General features: G+C 42.2%; 1 protein-coding gene across 3 annotated transcripts in view; it reads left to right on the top strand.

Annotated features, from left to right (window-relative positions):
* PRELID2 (PRELI domain containing 2) overlaps nt 1-17,458 on the top strand; it is an 85,623-nt gene extending 68,165 nt beyond the window's left edge. For all 3 annotated transcript variants that reach the window (XM_007194169.2, XM_057541571.1, XM_057541570.1), the window contains exons 6-7: nt 7,376-7,445; nt 12,431-17,458. In XM_007194169.2, coding sequence (XP_007194231.1) covers nt 7,376-7,435 — 60 coding nt within the window. In that variant the 3' untranslated portion in view covers nt 7,436-7,445; nt 12,431-17,458. The remainder of the gene's footprint in view (nt 1-7,375; nt 7,446-12,430) is intronic.
* Nucleotides 17,459-18,281: the final 823 nt, after the last annotated feature.

Raw genomic sequence — 18,281 nt, 5'->3', positions numbered from 1 at the left:
ACTAGATAATATAATGTCCTTTCCAATTTTTAGATTTTATTATTTTAGAATATATTCTTTTCCTTTACAAACTGTGAGATTAAATGTTCTCCTTCAGGAGACAGGAAGCTTTATACTGTGAAGCAAAGACATCTAAATTACTGTATCAGTTTAATGTTCTGCAGTTACACCTAAAGATTTTGAGTTACTTATCAAAATAAAAGTGAATCTTACTCAATAGTTTATTAGCCCCTGTAGGAAAATTATATTGAAGTCATATAGTCTGTTAGGATATTCCTACTTGAAAAACATTATATTTAAAATAATTTGTAGATGTGATTAAATATTGATTTGTATATTAAGAATCATGCCATTTAGTTTGGGCGTAGGGCTGAAGTACCTGCTTTATGTATCAGGCTTTTTGAACATAGACAATAGGGAAGGGAAGGAAAGCCCTTGCTGTGTGCCCAGCATCATACTAGGTGTCTTCACACATGCAATCTCATTAAAACCCTACAGCCCCCAGTGTTGTAAGATCCTGGATCCTGGACTCTTAATCCAGATTGCCTTGGGTCAAATCAAGGCTCTACCTCTTGGTTATTATGTGATTTTGGTCCAGATGCTTAATTTCTCTGAGCCTTGGGTCTCATCCAAAAGAAGAAAATACTCTCTAAGGCAGATAGGAGGGTAAAATAAGCCAGTGCAGATGAAGTACTCAGCACAGTTCCTGGCACACAGTATATGCCAGTACATTTGAACTCCTGTTGTTTGGTGTTATCCTAGTTTTATAGACGAGAAATCCTAAATGTAAAAGAATTGGACAGCATCAGATTAAAAGATACTTTACTGTGGCAAAGAATCTTTTCCTGGAGAAGCATTGAGCAGTGTTTCTCTTACCTTTTGATGAGAAAACTGAATGCGGATTCCTCCCTCCCTCCCTCCCTGCGGTTGAAGTGCTGCTAGAGGCAGATCAGACAGAGCCTTACGTTTTAAGAGCAGTGGAACACTGTTGAAGGGTTGAAGCAGGGAAGCGACATTTTCTTTTTTCTACCTTTTATTCATACTGTTATGATTCTACATAAAGTAAATGAAAAGATTCCGAGAAAGTTTTATGTAAACCAACTTAATAAAAAAAAGTTTAGAATCAAAAGGGAAGTGAGATTTTTAAAGTAAATTCAATGCGTACCTTTTTATCAAAAGGTGAGTGGTTTTATAACGCACACTTCAGCATCTGAGTTATGTCACTTTCTAACTCCTCTCGGCTAATCAGGATTCTTTTTTTTTTTTAAATTAATTAATTAATTAATTTATTTTTGGCTGTGTTGGGTCTTCGGTTCTGTGCGAGGGCTTTCTCTAGTTGCGGCAAGCGGGGGCCACTCTTCATCACGGTGCGCGGGCCTCTCACTATCGCGGCCTGTCTTGTTGCAGAGCACAGGCTCCAGACGCGCAGGCTCAGTAGTTGTGGCTCACGGGCCCAGTTGCTCCGTGGCATGTGGGATCTTCCCAGACCAGGGCTCGAACCCGTGTCCCCTGCATTGGCAGGTGGATTCTCAACCACTGCACCACCAGGGAAGCCCACGGATTCTTCAGGACCCATTTTAAGTCCCTGCTCTGCTGTCAGTTCTTTCCACAGCATTCCCTTCCTTTTATCTTTCATTCTTTATTCTTTCCTTGTTTGGTTTTTTTTCATTTCCTATGGCAGCCCCTGTTATCCTGACCTTTCACCACACTTTCTAGGATGCCAACTACTGGGCAGATCGCACTATAATTCCAAAATTCACACTCATCAGCCTGGCATTCAAAAGTATCAGTTGGTCTGTCTTATGATTCATCAACATCGAGCATGTATTTTGTGCCAGATTCTGCACTAGACAGTAAGGATTCAAACGTAAGTAACTTTTGTTCCCTGTTTCTGAGCACCTTACCATCTAGTGTGGTAGACTTGTAAGCTGATGATTGATGGGTTGACTGATAGATTCATTCGTTCATTCAGTAGACGTTTACTGCATGCCTTCTGTGTACTGGGCATTGTTCTCCTAGGGGTTACATCTTGAACAAGACAGACAAGGGCCCTAGCCTTATGGGATTTGAATTCTAGTGGGATTAGATGATCATGAAAGAGATTTAGATGAACAACCATGTACTGAGTGTTTACCAGAGGCTAGGTACTGTGGTAACCAGATCAGACATTATTTTGACAAATTCTTAGCACAAACCCATGTTACTATATTATCTCCATTCAAAGATGAGGTAGTTGAAGGTTAGAGAATTTAAGTAATATGCCCAAGGTTTCACAGCTAGCTTGGACTCAACCCTAAAACCTTTTAAGAGTGTTGTTGCATAATTACAGGGCTATTTGTGAGATGTTTTATGTGCTGTTGTCTCTTCCAGGAAAGAGCAGAACTAAGGTGGGAGGAAGAGTATGTGTGAGCAGGTGGGGAGTTTACGGGGGAGTGGAGACATTGGAAGGTGTAATAGTCTCATCCACTCCACTTTCTCACCCTTCAGGAAGGCAAACGCTTAACTGCACATGGACTGATGTTCCCACCCCCATGCCTTTTGTTAATCCCTCTGCTTGGACCTTCCCCTCACTCTGTATGTCACACTCATAACCAGGCTTGGGTCTCATTCAAACCATTCACCTTCTAGCAGCTTCTGCAGGTCCTGCCTTCACGCAAGATCAGTCTCTGCTTCCCTTCTTCCATTGACCTTTTTTTTAAGTGTGGTAATGTTTCTCAGAGGCTATGTTGTTTTTCAGTTATTTTGCATTCCTCTGATTCCTCCCAAGAGACCGATGATGCCCTCTTGAGTAGAAGCATCATGTCTTATATGCATCTCATTCCTCACAGCAGCAGTGCAGTCTTGTACACACAACGGGCACGGATACTGTTTCCGGTACTTATTCCAAAGCCATGATCCAAAAGAAAGCTTGTTTTCAGTGGCGGGAGGAGAGGTCTTCCAATGCTTAATCTGGTCATCACAGTACCTAGCTTCTGGTGAACACTCAGTACACAGACAGTTGTTCTTCATCTAATTATGGCCAATCTTTTATCATTGTGATAACTAACTGAGCAACAAAAGTTAAGATCTCCCTATATATGTGTCTTTTGAGAACTGCTTTAGAACTTTGTAATTTTTTTTTTTTTTTTTTTTGGCTGTGCCGCACAGCTTTTGGGATCTTAGTTCCCCAACCAGGGATCGAACCCAGGCCCCTGGCAGTGGAAGCACAGAGTCCTAACCACTGAATGGCCAGGGAACTCCCCAAGAACTTTGTAATTTTTATAATGTCTAATATTACTCTCTTGTCCTCTGCTTGGACCTTCCCCTCACTCTGTATGTCACACTCGTAACCAGGCTTGGGTCTTATTCAAACCATTCACCTTCTAGCAGCTTCTGCAGGTCCTCCCTTCATGCAGGCCTCTTCAGGGACTCATAGGTAAATCAGAGCTTCTTAAGGAAGCATCAGTTTGATAACAAAATAAAGATAGCATCTGGACTTAGCCACCTTTAGTTCCAACTTATTCTGCCTTCTCTTCAGGCAAGCTTTTCGTTTTCTGTAATAATCAGCTATTTTTCAGACACTTCTAGAGTGGGGAATTGGCGAAGTGTTTTGAATCTGAAAGACGTGACTCTGGGACTCCTCTGTGGGAACGTGTCTGGCCAGCACAGCCCTGGTATTAGGGAAATGAGCCTGGGAGGGCTACCTTGTCTGTACATTGGCAAATAGAGAAAGATGGCCTGGTAACGGAGAAAAAAATTCTCAGAGGGGAAGGACATAATAAAATTAAGCTGGTTTATGGTTTGTCAGTCCAAAAATCTTTTAAGTTAAGCTCTGTCTATAAAGGTGGATCCACGTAATGTTTGTTCTGCATTTCAGCCATCACTGTGTGATAAGTGGTGTAAATTTAGCCCCTTTAAGCCTGATCTCTTGGGGGTTGAATTTTAAGCATTGAAACTATTCGAAAGGACTCTATCGACCGGGTTTTGATTTGGTCCTTCCTTACCAAAGAGACGGACTAAATAATGGCTTGGCCTCCCTGGTAGGTTTTTTGTTTTTCGTTTTTTGTTTTCAATTCATTTATAGGTCTCTCTCTGTCTGCCCCTGTTCTCCACCTTCTATTTCTAATTGTTCTGCTTAAAAAGACTCAAGTGGTATGAGAGAGGGGGAAAAAAGGGAAAGAAAATCAACTGTCACAGTGTGAGCATAATTGATTCAATAAATAATGTCTTTCAATTCCCAAGGCAAACCCCAGCGTCTTCACTTACGTCAGTTAGCTCTCAGCTCAGTAAACGGTGGCGTTCTTAATTTAGACAGATGGGGAGAGCTCACCTGTGCTCACTTCCTAAGGAAGGAGTCTGCTTTTCTGGTTTTAAAGACATACCGACTAGACTTACGGCCCACTCTGCAAAAAGAAGCTTGCAACCGAATTAACATGGCTATTTTTATTCTTCCTGAAAATAGAAGGAAGGCGTTTAATTATTGCTCAGGGGTTTGTTGAAACAGACAAAAAAAGTTGAGACAAGGGGAATGAAATCTGTTAGTCTGTAAGTTCCATGAACGCAGGGACTTAGGTTTGTTCACCACTTAATCTCCAGTGCACATAGCAGGTACGCAATAAATATTTGTTAACCGTTCTGTTGTTGAGTGAGAGAGAGCAGAAGTGAGCACAATTCAGATCTTAGGTTAAGAATTAAGTTAAATTTCACTCCACTGGTTGTTTCATCCCCCAACCCCTCCTTTTCCCCCTAATTCTTAAAAAGGTTAGTAGCTCTAAGAGTACAAGAGTATATACTGTATCTTCACAAATGATGAAGGACAATTATTTCCTCAATTCCCAGGCTTGCAGAGGTGGTATCAAGCTGCTTTTTACAAATTCTAGTATATGAACTAGTTGTGCTTCAGAACCACATGAGGAATATTTGCAGATTCCATGCCCCAGCCCTCGAAGTTCTGATTGAATGGGTCTGGGTAGGGCTTGGGAATCTGTATTTGCTTTTGTGGGTTCCCCTAGTAATTCTGGCGTGCACCTGCACTATCCAGTCAACCTCCCAGTCCCCTTAGCTCTGTGGTCTAAGTTACAAGTTTGTAAAAGTGATTAGCCTAAGGTACCCGGCAGAATAATTGGCAGGGCTGTGACCAGAACCCAGGTCTCTTGACTCTGACAACAGGGCTCCTGGTCCTACAGTCTCCTGTTTTGGCTCACCCCACAGTCCGTGCTCCCTGGCATTGTCAAGATCCTTTAATTAATACTTCCTCCTCTCGGGCTTCCCTGGTGGCGCAGTGGTTGAGAGTCTGCCTGCCAATGCAGAGGACACGGGTTCGAGCCCTGGTCTGGGAAGATCCCACATGCCGCGGAGCAACTAGGCCTGTGAGCCACAATTACTGAGCCTGCGTGTCTGGAGCCTGTGCTCCGCAACAAGAGAGGCCGCGATAGTGAGAGGCCCGCGCACCGCGATGAAGAGTGGCCCCCACTTGCCGCAACTAGAGAAAGCCCTCGCACAGAAACGAAGACCCAACACAGCCATAAATAAATAAATAATTTAAAAAAAAATACTTCCTCCTCTCAAGCTAGTGGCAGTATTTGTGGTGATGGCCAGCTAGAATCTGAAGGACCTTCGGAAACCTCAAGGAAACATTAGATTTTGTTCAGTGTACTTTAGTACTCAGTATATTTTATTGTCTTCTCTAGAGGTGCATCCCCCTCCCATGGCTCAGAACAAACCCCAGGTAAGAAGTCCCTGCCTTTCTCATGTAGGCCCACCCAGTGTCTCCCAGCCCTGCCTGACCATGGGGAGCAGCTGGTACTTGTTAAAGGTACAGCTCTCTGGGGCCTGCTTAAGTCCTATGAAATCAAAGCCTTCCTGTGCGGGGCCTGGGGACCTGCAATTTAAGTTAGCGTTGATCATTATTACTCCCTCTCATCCACACTCCTGTCCCTGAGATCATCGTGCCCCATTCCCCACAACCCAGCTTCGGGTTCCTTAACACCCCAGTTCATAATTACATCACAATCCTGCCTTTCCATCTGAAGGTTCAGCCTCCGGTACAGAACTTGTCCTTGAAGGAGGAAAGAGGGAGTATCTGCTTTCCTCTTTCTTCCGGGGTAGAATTTGACTGGCCGGGGTGGGTGGGCAATCAGCTTGATGCGTACAGTCATGGAGTGAGCCTTGCAAGGTTAAGGGGTGCCCCTGAAACCAGAATTCAGTGTCTGTTCTTTCCCTGGCTTCATTACTTAATAGCTGTATAACATTGGGAAAATTACTTAACTCTCTTTGAATTTCTGTTTTTCTCATCAGTAAAACGGGGGTAAGAATAGTACTTGTTCATAGATTTTGTGTGTATTAAACAAGGTGTCCTAGTCGGCTCTCGGACACAGACTCAGATGGACATTTTTATGAGGAGGGTCACTGGAGAGGGCTCTCGGAAACAACTCTTGTAAGGGAGCGAGGCAAGCAGGATTAGGCAGAAGGTGACGTTGAAGTGCGATGCAGTTGTGATGTAGGTCCCAGCTGATCCCGTGGGGAGCTGTGGCGATGGGATGCCGTTCAGAGTTGTCCCGAATTGTGGGCGGGGGCTGGGCCTTTCTACACTATACCCACCAGCCATGAGATGTGGGCCACCCCTGCAGAGGGGCATGACCTCAGGGAATGCATCTCCCTTTGGCCTAGGGTAGCTGCATGCCAGCCTATGGTGCTGGCAGAAGGGGGAGGAGTGCCTGAGTCCTGGGGGGATCTCCGTGGTGCACCCTGCACCCACTACCTCAGATAATGCACACACAGACCTTAGCAGTGAGTCTAGCACGTTTGTAAGTGTTCAGTGAACACAGGCATACCTCGTTTTATCATGCTTTGCTTTATCACACTTCGCAGATATTGCACTTTTTACAAGCGCAAGGTTTGCGGCTACCCTGCATCAAGCAAGTCTTTTGGCATTATTTTTCCAACATCATCTGCTCACTTTGTGTCTCTGTGTCACATTTTAGTAATTTCAAACCTTTTCGTTATCATTATACTTGTTATGGTGATCTGTGATTTTTAATGTCACTATTGTAGTATTAACTATTACTGTGATTATTCCAGCTCTAGCAGTGCTGCTTAGTAACTGGGCCACTTTCAGGAAGTTCTTAACATCACTTGGATGGCTTTCTTATATTTAAAATGGAAGATTCACAGTTCTGCTCTGCCTGCTTCCCTGAGTAGTTCTGAGCACATGTGAAGATAATATATGTGAAATTGCTGATTAGAATATTATAAAAATATAAAGTATGACTACGAGCCTTTTCTGAAAAGAGTATATGGCCATGGCTTGGATTCCTTGAAGGGAAAGGTTGTGATAAATGTAAAAGTGCTTGTCCGTGAAATGTGGCATTTTGATTTTTCTTTCTTCTCTCCATAGGGAATTAGAATAATGGAGATGCTGTTAAAGGAACAGTGTGGTGCCCCCTTAGCTGAATAAAGAATCATCAGTGAGTACCAAAAGCAAACTCAGAATTATTTACTCCAGCCATGTCTTCATGCTTATAAGCCTGAGTATTATGTATCAGCCTCCCTGGGCTATTCATGCTGTACGTTTCCCAGTTATATGCATGGGATACTGCCTCACAGGTTTTTCGTTATCTGTTCTGTACCTTTATTTACTTGGTTCTTTGATTTTCAAAGCAGTTTTGTACTACGTTGTGGGTTGCAACTGCACTCAAATTGTTTAAACTGTTTAACACAATCCGCCATGATTAGCACCCTCAAGGTGGCATAGGTTTGTAGAGACTGCAGTTCAGAATTAACTGAAGCTTAATTTTATTGTCCTGAGAACAGTGGAAGGAGGGGTTTAAAATTGTATTTGGAGCAGCTTTAAACTGCTTCAACTGTTTAAAAGAAAACAAGAAAGGGGCATGTTGATTGGCCAGTGAAATACAGACATTTTACCAGTCATGTATACTCCTCCCGATCTGGGGGCGGGGGTGCTGCCTGAAATGCTATTGAGAAGGATTCCAAGGCCTTGAGAATAACTCTCCGGCTCTGGGTAAGAGCGCTATGATTGATTAGCAATGTCTGCCATGGGCACAGCATTAAGAATATAGCACTCGTGCTGGAGCACATGCCACATTTAGGGCAAGTGATGTAGGGTTAACAGATAAGCAGGGGGATTTTGGAATTACTTCCTTTTTTTATTCCTTAAGTTTTCATTGTCTGCCTCAAGGACAATGGTCTTCATGGTGGAAAGGGCAGAACAAAATTATCTGAGAGACTCAAAGCCTAAAATAAATTTGTATAGTGGATTTGCATCTTACAAGATTTATTGGACTTTGATTTTTAACGTCTGAGAGAAGGTAAAACCTTTGAGTAGAGCACACATTGTTATGGGTAGTTCAAAATTACCTCAAATTTCCTTATGTTGGCTTAAAACTAGAGTATACATGGTTTTGTATAAGCAACTTGGTCTCTAATTTTGATATACAATAAAGTTTGAGAACAGTTAACCAAAGAGGAAGCAAAAGGAATATTTGTGTACGAGAACCTCAGCATTCAAAGCATGCTGGCCAGGCCTGTGAACGAGAATTGGAGAATTACAAAGGTTTCTGCTTGTTTGCAGGTTTGACTCCATTCTGATTAATATCAAGCCTCTGTATACATAACACATACTAATACATTTATTTATTATTGGAATGGCTAAGCAAGATAATTTCATTTAGCACAAGCCCGGAACATGGCAGGTGCTCAAAAACTGTTGGCATGGAATCTAAATGTGGCGTGCTCCCACATCTCTGTACGTGGAAAAGCTGTGGAGAAGAACTTGGCCATATCCCCCTGTTTTTCCAGGCTGGCCTCCTGTGAGGCTCACCAAGCACCACTAGTACTTGTGCACTTGAGCACAGAGCCCATCTTATCCTGCAAGGTGGGATCTAAAGTCAGCTCCAAGTTAAAAGAGAGGACGAGGAAACTCCACTTACAAGTGTACATTGGTTTTCAGACTTTAAATTAGTGATTTGGAAACTTTAGTGAGTATCAGAATCATCTGGAGAATTTGGTAAACACAGCTTGGTGAGTCCCACTCTCAGAATTTCTGATTCATTAGGTCTGCAGGGAGGGGAGCCTGAGAATTTGTGCTTCTAGCCAGTTCCCAGGTGATGTTGGTGAGGCTGATCCATGGACCACACTTTGAGAACGATTGCTTTAAATAAGTTCTCATCTCTGAGTTTGAGACAGATGAAATGCAAGCCCCGCGAAAGCTAATAGCTGGGGTTTTGAAACTGTTGTCACGTATTCCATTGACTTTAGATTAATCAGAGGAGCAATGACTTTCTTTGTGGGGCCTTTCCCTGATTTTAGCATCTCAGCTTCTGCTTGTTTGCCCTTTTTTCTTTTTTTTTTTTTCTTCGTTTCTTCCCCCTGCTTGAATGTTGACAGGCTCCACAGTGGAGCAAAGATGACTGAAAAGAAAAGAGTTGAGATTCAACAACAACTCGTATTTGAAATTATCAACTTGTGTTTGTGATTTAAAGTGTTGCTAATGGACCTAAATGTCCATCGACAGATGAATGGATAAAGAAGATGTGGCACATATATACAATGGAATATTACTCAGCCATAAAAAGAAATGAAATGGAGGTATTTGTAATGAGGTGGATGGAGTTAGAGTCTGTCATACAGAGTGAAGTAAGTCAGAAAGAGAAAAACAAATACAGTATGCTAACACATATATATGGAATCTAAGGGAAAAAAAAAAAAAAAAAAGGCCATGAAGAACCTAGTGGCAAGACGGGAATAAAGACACAGACCTACTAGAGAATGGACTTGAGGATATGGGGAGGGGGTGGGGTGAGATGTGACAGGGTAAGAGAGTGTCATGGACATATATACACTACCAAATGTAAAATAGATAGCTAGTGGGAAGCAGCCGCATAGCACAGGGAGATCAGCTCGGTGCTTTGTGACCACCTAGAGGGGTGGGATGGGGAGGGTGGGAGGGAGGGAGAGGCAAGAGGGAAGAGAAATGGGAACATATTGTATATGTATAACAGATTCACTTTGTTATAAAGCAGATGCTAACACACTATTGTAAGGCAATTATACTTCAATAAAGATGTTTGAAAAAAAAAAAAAAAGTGTTGCTAATGGGAAAGAGGAAACTCAACAAGTATTATCTCCTGTCTTAAATGACTCATGTTTTTGTTTTTTTGTTTTGCTTTTACTGTGGTGGAGAGCTAAGTCATGAACTCAGGGCTTTGTATTTCCTTTTTTTTTTTTTTTTAATTTATTGTATTTTATTTATTTTTGGCTGTGTTGGGTCTTCGGTGCTGCGCACGGGCCTTCTCTAGTTGAGGCGAGTGGGCTCTACTTTGGTTGCAGTGCCGGGCTTCTCATTGCTGTCACTTCTCTTGTTGTGGAGCACGGGCTCTAGGTGCACGGACTTCCATAGTTGAGGCACATAGGCTCAGTAGTTGTGGCACATGGGCTTAGTTGCTCCATGGCATGTGGGATCTTCCCGGACCAGGTATCGAGCCTGTGTCCCCTGCATTGGCAGGCAGATTCTTAACCACTGTGCCACCAGGGAAGTCCCTATGTTGTTTCTAAAAAGCAACCAATTCCTCCTCTCTGAAGTGAAGTAGTTGAGGTCTGGATAACTACGAGTTTAATGCAGGACAGGTGCATTTAATGCATTTAATGCAACGGAGTTCCTGAAGGATTTACATAGTTGGAACTGTCATAATTTATGACCAGTTTTCTCAGGAGCAAATATGAAGTAAGAGGTGTATACTCTTACCACTTGGATCTACAATTACTGCAAATTAGGGGCTATTGCTGAGACTTAAAGCTTTTTTTCAAAATCAGCTTCATTTAGGTATCTGTGCACAGTTAAAACGACTAATTTCAATGTAGGATTTGGTAAGTTTTGACACATATGTACAGTTATGTAAGCATCACGAAAAACATGATATGGAACATTTTGAGGCATTGCTGTTGCTGCAGTGCTGTTGCCAGCTTATTACTTTTAGCTCATTTTCTTGACTGATTTTACAAAGTTTGGCAAGTTTGAAATACGCCTGTTTTAATGGAACTTTTTATTTTCTCAAAATTATATCTACTGGAAGTGGGAGAATGTTTGTAGATGGGGGAAACTACCTTTTATGAGCCGTAAAATGCCACATTAAAAGAAAAGGCTGGGGTGGGGATTAGCTCCATAGCTGTAGAGCAGAGGTCAGCCAACTGTAACCTCGGGGCCAAATCTAGCCTGTGGCCTCCTTTTGTAAATAAAGGTTTATTAGAACACAGCTATGTTCCAGCTACAACAGAAAAGTGAAGAACTGTGACAGAGATCTTACAGCCTGCAAAGCCTAAAATATTTACTATCTGGTCCTTTAAGAAAAAGTTGTCTCTCCCTGGGATTAGAGTTTGCCTAAATTAACATCAGGTGGCCTCGTGGTGGTGGTTTGGCCTTTTTTTAGTGTAGCATTTGATCACATCATACCTCTATTCCAAAGTTAATAGTGCAAGAGTTTATTTTCTCTGCATTAGCGCCAACATAACCACTTGGATGCTATTATTTTAAGGCATAAAAAAACATTAAAATGATCACAACAAGGAAGTTAAGATACCAGCAATAGTGATCATTAAAACTGCGTCATAAAGTTCCAATGCATGTGCATGAATGGGGTAGGAATATAGGCATTTTGTTTAGCAGATAAGATAGCACTGGGATGTGGCAATAGTGTAGGTGCCGTGTACAGTGTACTCAAATTTTGAGCTTTGGAATTTTGCAGTTCTTAATGTTTTAAAAAAACATTCCATGGGGTCTGCACAAGTGTGCCTAAGGAGACATTATTTAATATTTTTATATTCTACCACATTTCAAATTTGCATAATTTAAAGTCACATAGAACGTGACCACATTGTGTAGGGTACCTCACACTAAAGTTGCTCCCTAGATCTCTCTGGCCTGTATATCTAAGTGGGCGTTTGATAGTTAAAACGCTTAGAAAGTGATTTTGTCCTGAGCCAGAATGGAGGTGCATAAATCTCACTAATCAGTGGGCTTGGGGTGTTGCTGCTGACACATCCATCTGATAGATTTTTGATTTCCTGTCATTTTTGAAGAAAACAAATAGCCCTGACATCTGTTTGTTCTTGCTGCTGGCAGTTGGGAGACCGGGCTCGGTGAGGTTTGAAAACACAGTAGAGTTCTTTCACATCGGAATGATTAAGACCTCAGTTTTAGCTAATCTCAACTCCCCTTTGAACCAGCTGCTCTGGGCAGTTGGTAGTTTATTAATAAAATGAGGTACTTGCTTTGTTTGAAGATCATTAGGAGGCGGAAATGCAATTCCTTCAAGAATTATCCGTAGTGATAGAATTCAAGTGACTCTTAAGAGTTGCTTCAGAAAAGAGGACAAATGAGTATTGATTGTTGAGACATGTTTACTAGGTGATAAAGCCTGTTTGCTTTCTCTTGCAGGGAAGCTGTGTTGTGTCTACTTTTGCTCGAGAATCTTTTCTCGGACACAACACATCCAAAGACACAGTTTTCGAAATACAGGTATAAGAATGCGGTGTTGGCAGCTTACAGAAGAGGAAACCTTTCTGCCGGGATATGACATGATACACTCCCCCTGGGAGCCGACCTCAAATAGCGGCTCTCGTGGAGCTGAGACCTTCTGGCTGATTCTTATGGCATAATCTCTACGATTTTACAAATAAAGGAAAAATCCCATAGAAGGTGATGTCTGCCCTTCTTCAGGATGTCCTGCTGATTGCCTGGTGGCAGTGTTGGGCAGCCAAGGATGGGCCAGAGGCATGGAAAATGCTGCTTTTGCCTGTTTGTTCTCTACATCATTGCTCATAGGATTCATGAGAGGATTCTGGGACCGAATAAAGGACTTAAACCTGATACCTGATTCTTAGGTGGCCTGGAACAGACAGGAATATACCATACCTGTGTTGAAGTTAAGCCATCTTCACAGTAATGTTGAAGATTCTCAGAAATCAGGAGCGTTTGATTTCTACCCATCAGTACTACATAACTGCCGTCAGCTAGCTTGTATAATATAACACATGAACTGTGATTGCTCCTTAAAAGAACCTGGGGGGTGGGGAGACAGGCTATCATCTTGGCTCCTTCTAACTCATTCTGGGATGTGGAGCAGATTATGTGACCTGTCTGTTTTTCATTGGGCAAATGGGGATAATTGGGCACAGATCTTTCTACTTGTGATGATTAAACAAGGTTGTTTGGTATGAAAAGCACAGGTTTGGGAGTCAGACGGACTCCGGTTTGAATCTGAGCAGGACCACACAGCAGCTCGGTGATTATGTATGTAATTTAAAATCTTTCTTAAAGGTCTTTCCTAGATTCATTTTTTAGTTTTGTAAAATGGGATTATAGTGTTAACCTTATGAGGCTGTTGGAACAATTGGAGATCATGTGATAAAGTGCCTAGCATGCTACCTGGTACACAGAAGTAAATAGAAGCTATTTTTAGTACATGAAACCATTTTGGAAATATACTTTTCTAACGTAAGGTAATGTAGTAGTATTGTTTGAAAATTAGGTGATGGTAGTTTGCATTCCCCATGATCCGAAGCCAAAATGTAAATGCACACTACCTAAATGAAAGCTTGAAGAGGGGCAATAATTTGGAATTCATTGTCTTAAGATAAAACAAGTTGGGCCATTACTGGAAAGTCTTGGGGAAATTATTATTTTTTTTTAATATTTGAAAAATTTTCCATTTAGTGAATTGATGAATTTCAAAGCAATTGTTTTTTTAAAATTTCTTTTTCTTTTTTTTAATTTTAATACAAGCCTGCCACTGTGAGCTCCTCTTATTGCATTTGAGCTGTTTGTACTGCCTGAGTTTTGTGTCTTAGGATAATTTCCCTTCATTTCCTTAGTGTTTCATTCTTCAGTTGTGTTGGAGGGAAAATGAATGGTAGAAACCAGAACACAGTTTGACCTTTTTCCAGTTTGTAAACGGCAGTTGGTAGGCTTTTGGAATAGGAGCTCATTTACACAAATAAAAGGTGATGTGAATTATCACAGAGGTGAGAGGTGAGAAATCTGTACTTGGAGGTTGACGTTAGGATAAATGTAATTCTGGGAGTTCCCTGGTGGCCTGATGGTTAGGACTCCGGGCTTTCACTGCCAGGGTCCGGGTTCAATCCCTGGTCAGGGAACTGAGATCCCGCAAGTCTCCTGGCGCAGCCAAAAAAAAAAAGAAAGAATAAATGTAACCCTTCGTACTCAACAACTTGCATTCTGTGAAAGCAGGAGTTCTCAACCTTGACTGTCCATTAGAACCACCTGGGAGCTTTCTGCGCTCCTGCTGCCTACGTTACATCTCCGACCAATAAGTCAGAATCTCTGGGGGTGGAACCCAGTCAGCAGTATTTTTTAAAGCTCTGTAGGTGATTCCAATGGCCAGTGAACACTACAATTCTGGGTGATTTGCAGATATTATCTGATTCCTTTCTTCACACCTCCGAGGTAGGAAAGTATCTTTGTAGTAAGAATTATTGTTAGAGTGAAGCAGAGAGAGGCTGATTTTTTGCCTTAATTCCTTGAAGCTGGCATGGCCAATGCAAACGCCTGCAGGGGTCTGGCAGGTGATCTGATGCGTGCAGCAGGCTGGCGGCCGCTGGGGAGACCCCAGGAGTACGTGGCTGTGGTGAAAGGTGGGCAGCTGCTGCCCGGCTCCAGCACGGTGTTGCCAAGTGTCTGATTTTTCTAGTTCTTCCAATTTCCAATTTTCCAGGAAAAGATAGTATTAAAAAAAAAGAAAGAAATCACCCAATTTTTATGTGTTGGCAACGAATTCAGGATTGTGTAAAACATTGTGCCGGCCAAACAAAACATGTTTGCCAGTAGTTTCCAGCCTTTGCTTCAAGAGTGTTAAGGACCAGCTTAAACATCTCAGCCAACTTTTAAGAGATTTGCGTTTCCCTATTCTGGTTGTAAGCTGCTTTCTGCCTCTCCTCCAAGACTGCTTTTACATGTGTTTTCCTCCCCATTCCCAGGCAATCCTCTGAACTTGCATCAGACACTTATCCTCAGTTTTTTTTTTTTTTCCCCCCCCTGCGGGCATCCATTACTTCAGGTTTCACATATATGGCTTAGAAATTGTATGCTCCTTTTAAAATTAGTTAGGGCTTGTTAAACTTTATTATGTGTCAGAATCTTCTTCCTGTGATAAAACATTTAGAAGTCCACATGTAATTTGATTATCTATAAAATGTCAAAACCGGGAGTATAGCCTTAACTTGGGTACATTAGGAACAAGGGTGGGAAGGGTTAATTCACAGACCTGGCCAGTCTCCTCCTGACTGGGTTGCTGAACCTACACACGAAGCTGCGGATGTATTACAGTGATTCCCAGGCTTCTACTTGTACCAGAAATCCTTGGGTAGGTGGGCTCAACTGCAGGTTCCCAGGGCCTCCCCCAGAGATTCTGATTCATGGAATTTCATTTGGGACTCGGGGATCTGCATTTTAAAACAAGTTCACCAGGAGTCTTGGTTGTGCTGTTTCGCAGACCAGATTTTGAGAAACAGTGATTTAGGGGAGGTGTTGGTGGCCTCTATGTCTTCTATCACTTAAGAAGGGTTTATAGTCAGTTGGGCCCACGGATCAATACAGCTGATCATTCAGGACAGAATATAAAGTTCTCATGCACAGAGAAGCTGACTGAGGCTATCCCTACGTGATTGAGGTGCTTTTACCATGAACGGGCTTTTATGGTTTCAATCGTGGGGATAAAAAAAGGTGCTATATTCTTTTGATATAAATTGCTTTGTGTATTTTATAAGCAGTACCTGTGTAGTAATATCCCATTTATCAGACATCGTGGGGGCATGGTATAGCTGACTCAAGGTTATTCTTTTAAGTCTCACATCTTTTTTGCTCTATTTCTGCCATTTACACAGAACTCTTTTTTTTTCACATCTTCATTGGAGTATAAATGCTTTACAATGTTGTGTTAGTTTCTGCTGTACAACAAAGTGAATCAGCTATATGTATACATATATCCCCATATCGCCTCCCTCTTGAGCCTCCTCCTAATTTAGTATACATTTCCCTGCTTTTGCAAACAGAATCTACTGAAGATAATGAAATCATTTCAGAGTCATCATTTATGTTTTGAATTCTTTCAGGTCCTATTTAGGTTTGTTAAAGCCCCTCCACTGAATGGCTCTGTTCTTTGAGTTTTGCCATGGTTTTCATAGTTTCTTCTTTTCTGTCACTGTTCCCTGTCGTTTCTCTCCTCCTTAACTCTGCCTGTCCCTAGGAACTTTGCTCTCCTTTACTATATGGAGTTGGGAATTGCTGTAATTGCATACTGTGTCAAGTAACAGTAAACAGGAGCTGAGTGAGTCATTGGGAGGCTTTTTTTTTTAGCAGTGAAATGGATGAACGTTGCTGCATTAACTTGGTGACATTATTTTAGTGGCTCTGCTACTTCCTCTAACTTACTTCCTCATCCTTGACTGCAGTTGTCAGATCTGAGACCTCAAGATAACTGAGATATTGCTACAAATGATTTACTTAGATCTGTAAGCTGTTGTCTCCCCAGCTGTGTTAGTGTTTTTATATGTCCAGTTCTATAATGTGAAACTTAAGTAGATTACAAGTGAACATTTCTGTGCCAAGTTTCTGTGCAGGATAAAGTGTTTTTGATTCAGTGTTATTGTGATTTAGAGCTATAAATTAGTTGTATACCTGTGAAATTCAATCCTGCCGTCATTCTGAAATAAAGGTGTCACAACTAATATTTATGTGTGAATTTTAATTTCTTGAGGGTATCACATCACCTGGCAGAGCTTGTGTTTATCATTTGTAGTAGTGATTTTAGTCCTTTCAGCAGCCCCAGATAAGAGTGCTATACCAGCCAGATGATGTTAGCTCCCCGCTTCCCCCAAGTTGAGCCATTAACGTTTCTCCCAGAAATAAGCAGAAGCTGCTCTTACTGGGTGACAGAATGGGCCATGTGCTAATGGAGCAAAGGACCAGGATATGCAGAGCAAGAAGAAATGAAGCACAAACAGTGGCATGAAGTCATGGGGTCCCAAAGGGGGAGGGAGAGACAGAGCAACTGCTTGTTGACCTGCTTGTGAGGCTCAGCTATACCTTCTGTACTTTGTTTCCATGAGATTTGCCTTTATCCTTTTATTTGTCTGCCTTTTACTTGAATGTATGTGAGTGGATTTCTGTGCCTGGTTTCCAAAGTGCCTTGTCCAAGCCCTATTGATGCCTTTCTTTTGTTAGAGCCTGAGGACCTTTAGTGGTAGAGTCCTTGGTTCATCCAGCACTTACTGAGCACCTACTGCATGCAAGAGAAAGGCAGGATTTGTCTTCTCTTTTGACTTGATCCATTGGGTTTCCAAGAGGCTTGCACCTTCATTGTACTGAGAGGGCAGTAATGGGCACCAATTGATGGTAAGACCAGACACATTTACCTCTTGGGTAAATCACACCATGATTGCTTAAAGGGTGCAGAAAATAGCACAGGAGGCATAGCATAGTGGAGAGCTTAGCACAAAATGTATAGCTTGATGGCCCCAGAGCCTCACTAGCAGATTGCATGGTTGTGTAATCATGTCTGAATTAGTGGGGGGCACCTCATACCTTTTTGGAAGATAACGGGTTCTCTCCAGCCTCAGCCTTATATACGGAAAGGTGGAGCTGCCCTACATGAGACCACCTTCTCATCTGAGCCACGTAGGGGCTGCACAGTACACAATGATTGCAGGGTGCAGGATTTTCTGGCATAAAAGTCTTTTACTTTCAAACTGTTCTATTACAGCCTGATCTGAGGACGTCCCTGAATTCAGGGCTGCAGTATCAGCGTCTTGTTTCCCTGATGTCTGGGTGGTCATGCTAACTAGTTCTAGCTAATCCTGCAAACGCCGGAACCTTACCATGAGGCTTGGAGAGACTGAGGCAGATAGAGGGGTAGAGTCCTAAGAATGACAAACCGAGTGTGGTGAGGACTCAGAATAAAAATTAACTTACAGAAACAATTGACGGAAATTTAAAATGCAGTATTTAATTTTTAACATGCAGTATTTCTTACATTCCTCGACTGCCAATTGGAACCCCCTGAGGAGCTTCAGAAATACTGATGCTTGGATCCCACCCCCCGAGATTCTAGGCTGCAGCCCCTGCATCAGGAATGCATCAAGCTCCCCAGGTGATCCTGATGCCATGGGCAGCAATTCTGTCAACTTCAGAAGTAATGTCTGGGGGGCTTCCCTGGTGGCGCAGTGGTTGAGAATCTGCCTGCTAATGCAGGGGACACGGGTTCGAGCCCTGG

Source organism: Balaenoptera acutorostrata, chromosome 2 (assembly GCF_949987535.1).
Source record: "Balaenoptera acutorostrata chromosome 2, mBalAcu1.1, whole genome shotgun sequence".
Taxonomy (NCBI): domain Eukaryota; kingdom Metazoa; phylum Chordata; class Mammalia; order Artiodactyla; family Balaenopteridae; genus Balaenoptera; species Balaenoptera acutorostrata.
The sequence above is the reverse complement of the archived record's forward strand: the minus strand, read 5'-3'. Positions and strand labels throughout refer to the sequence as shown.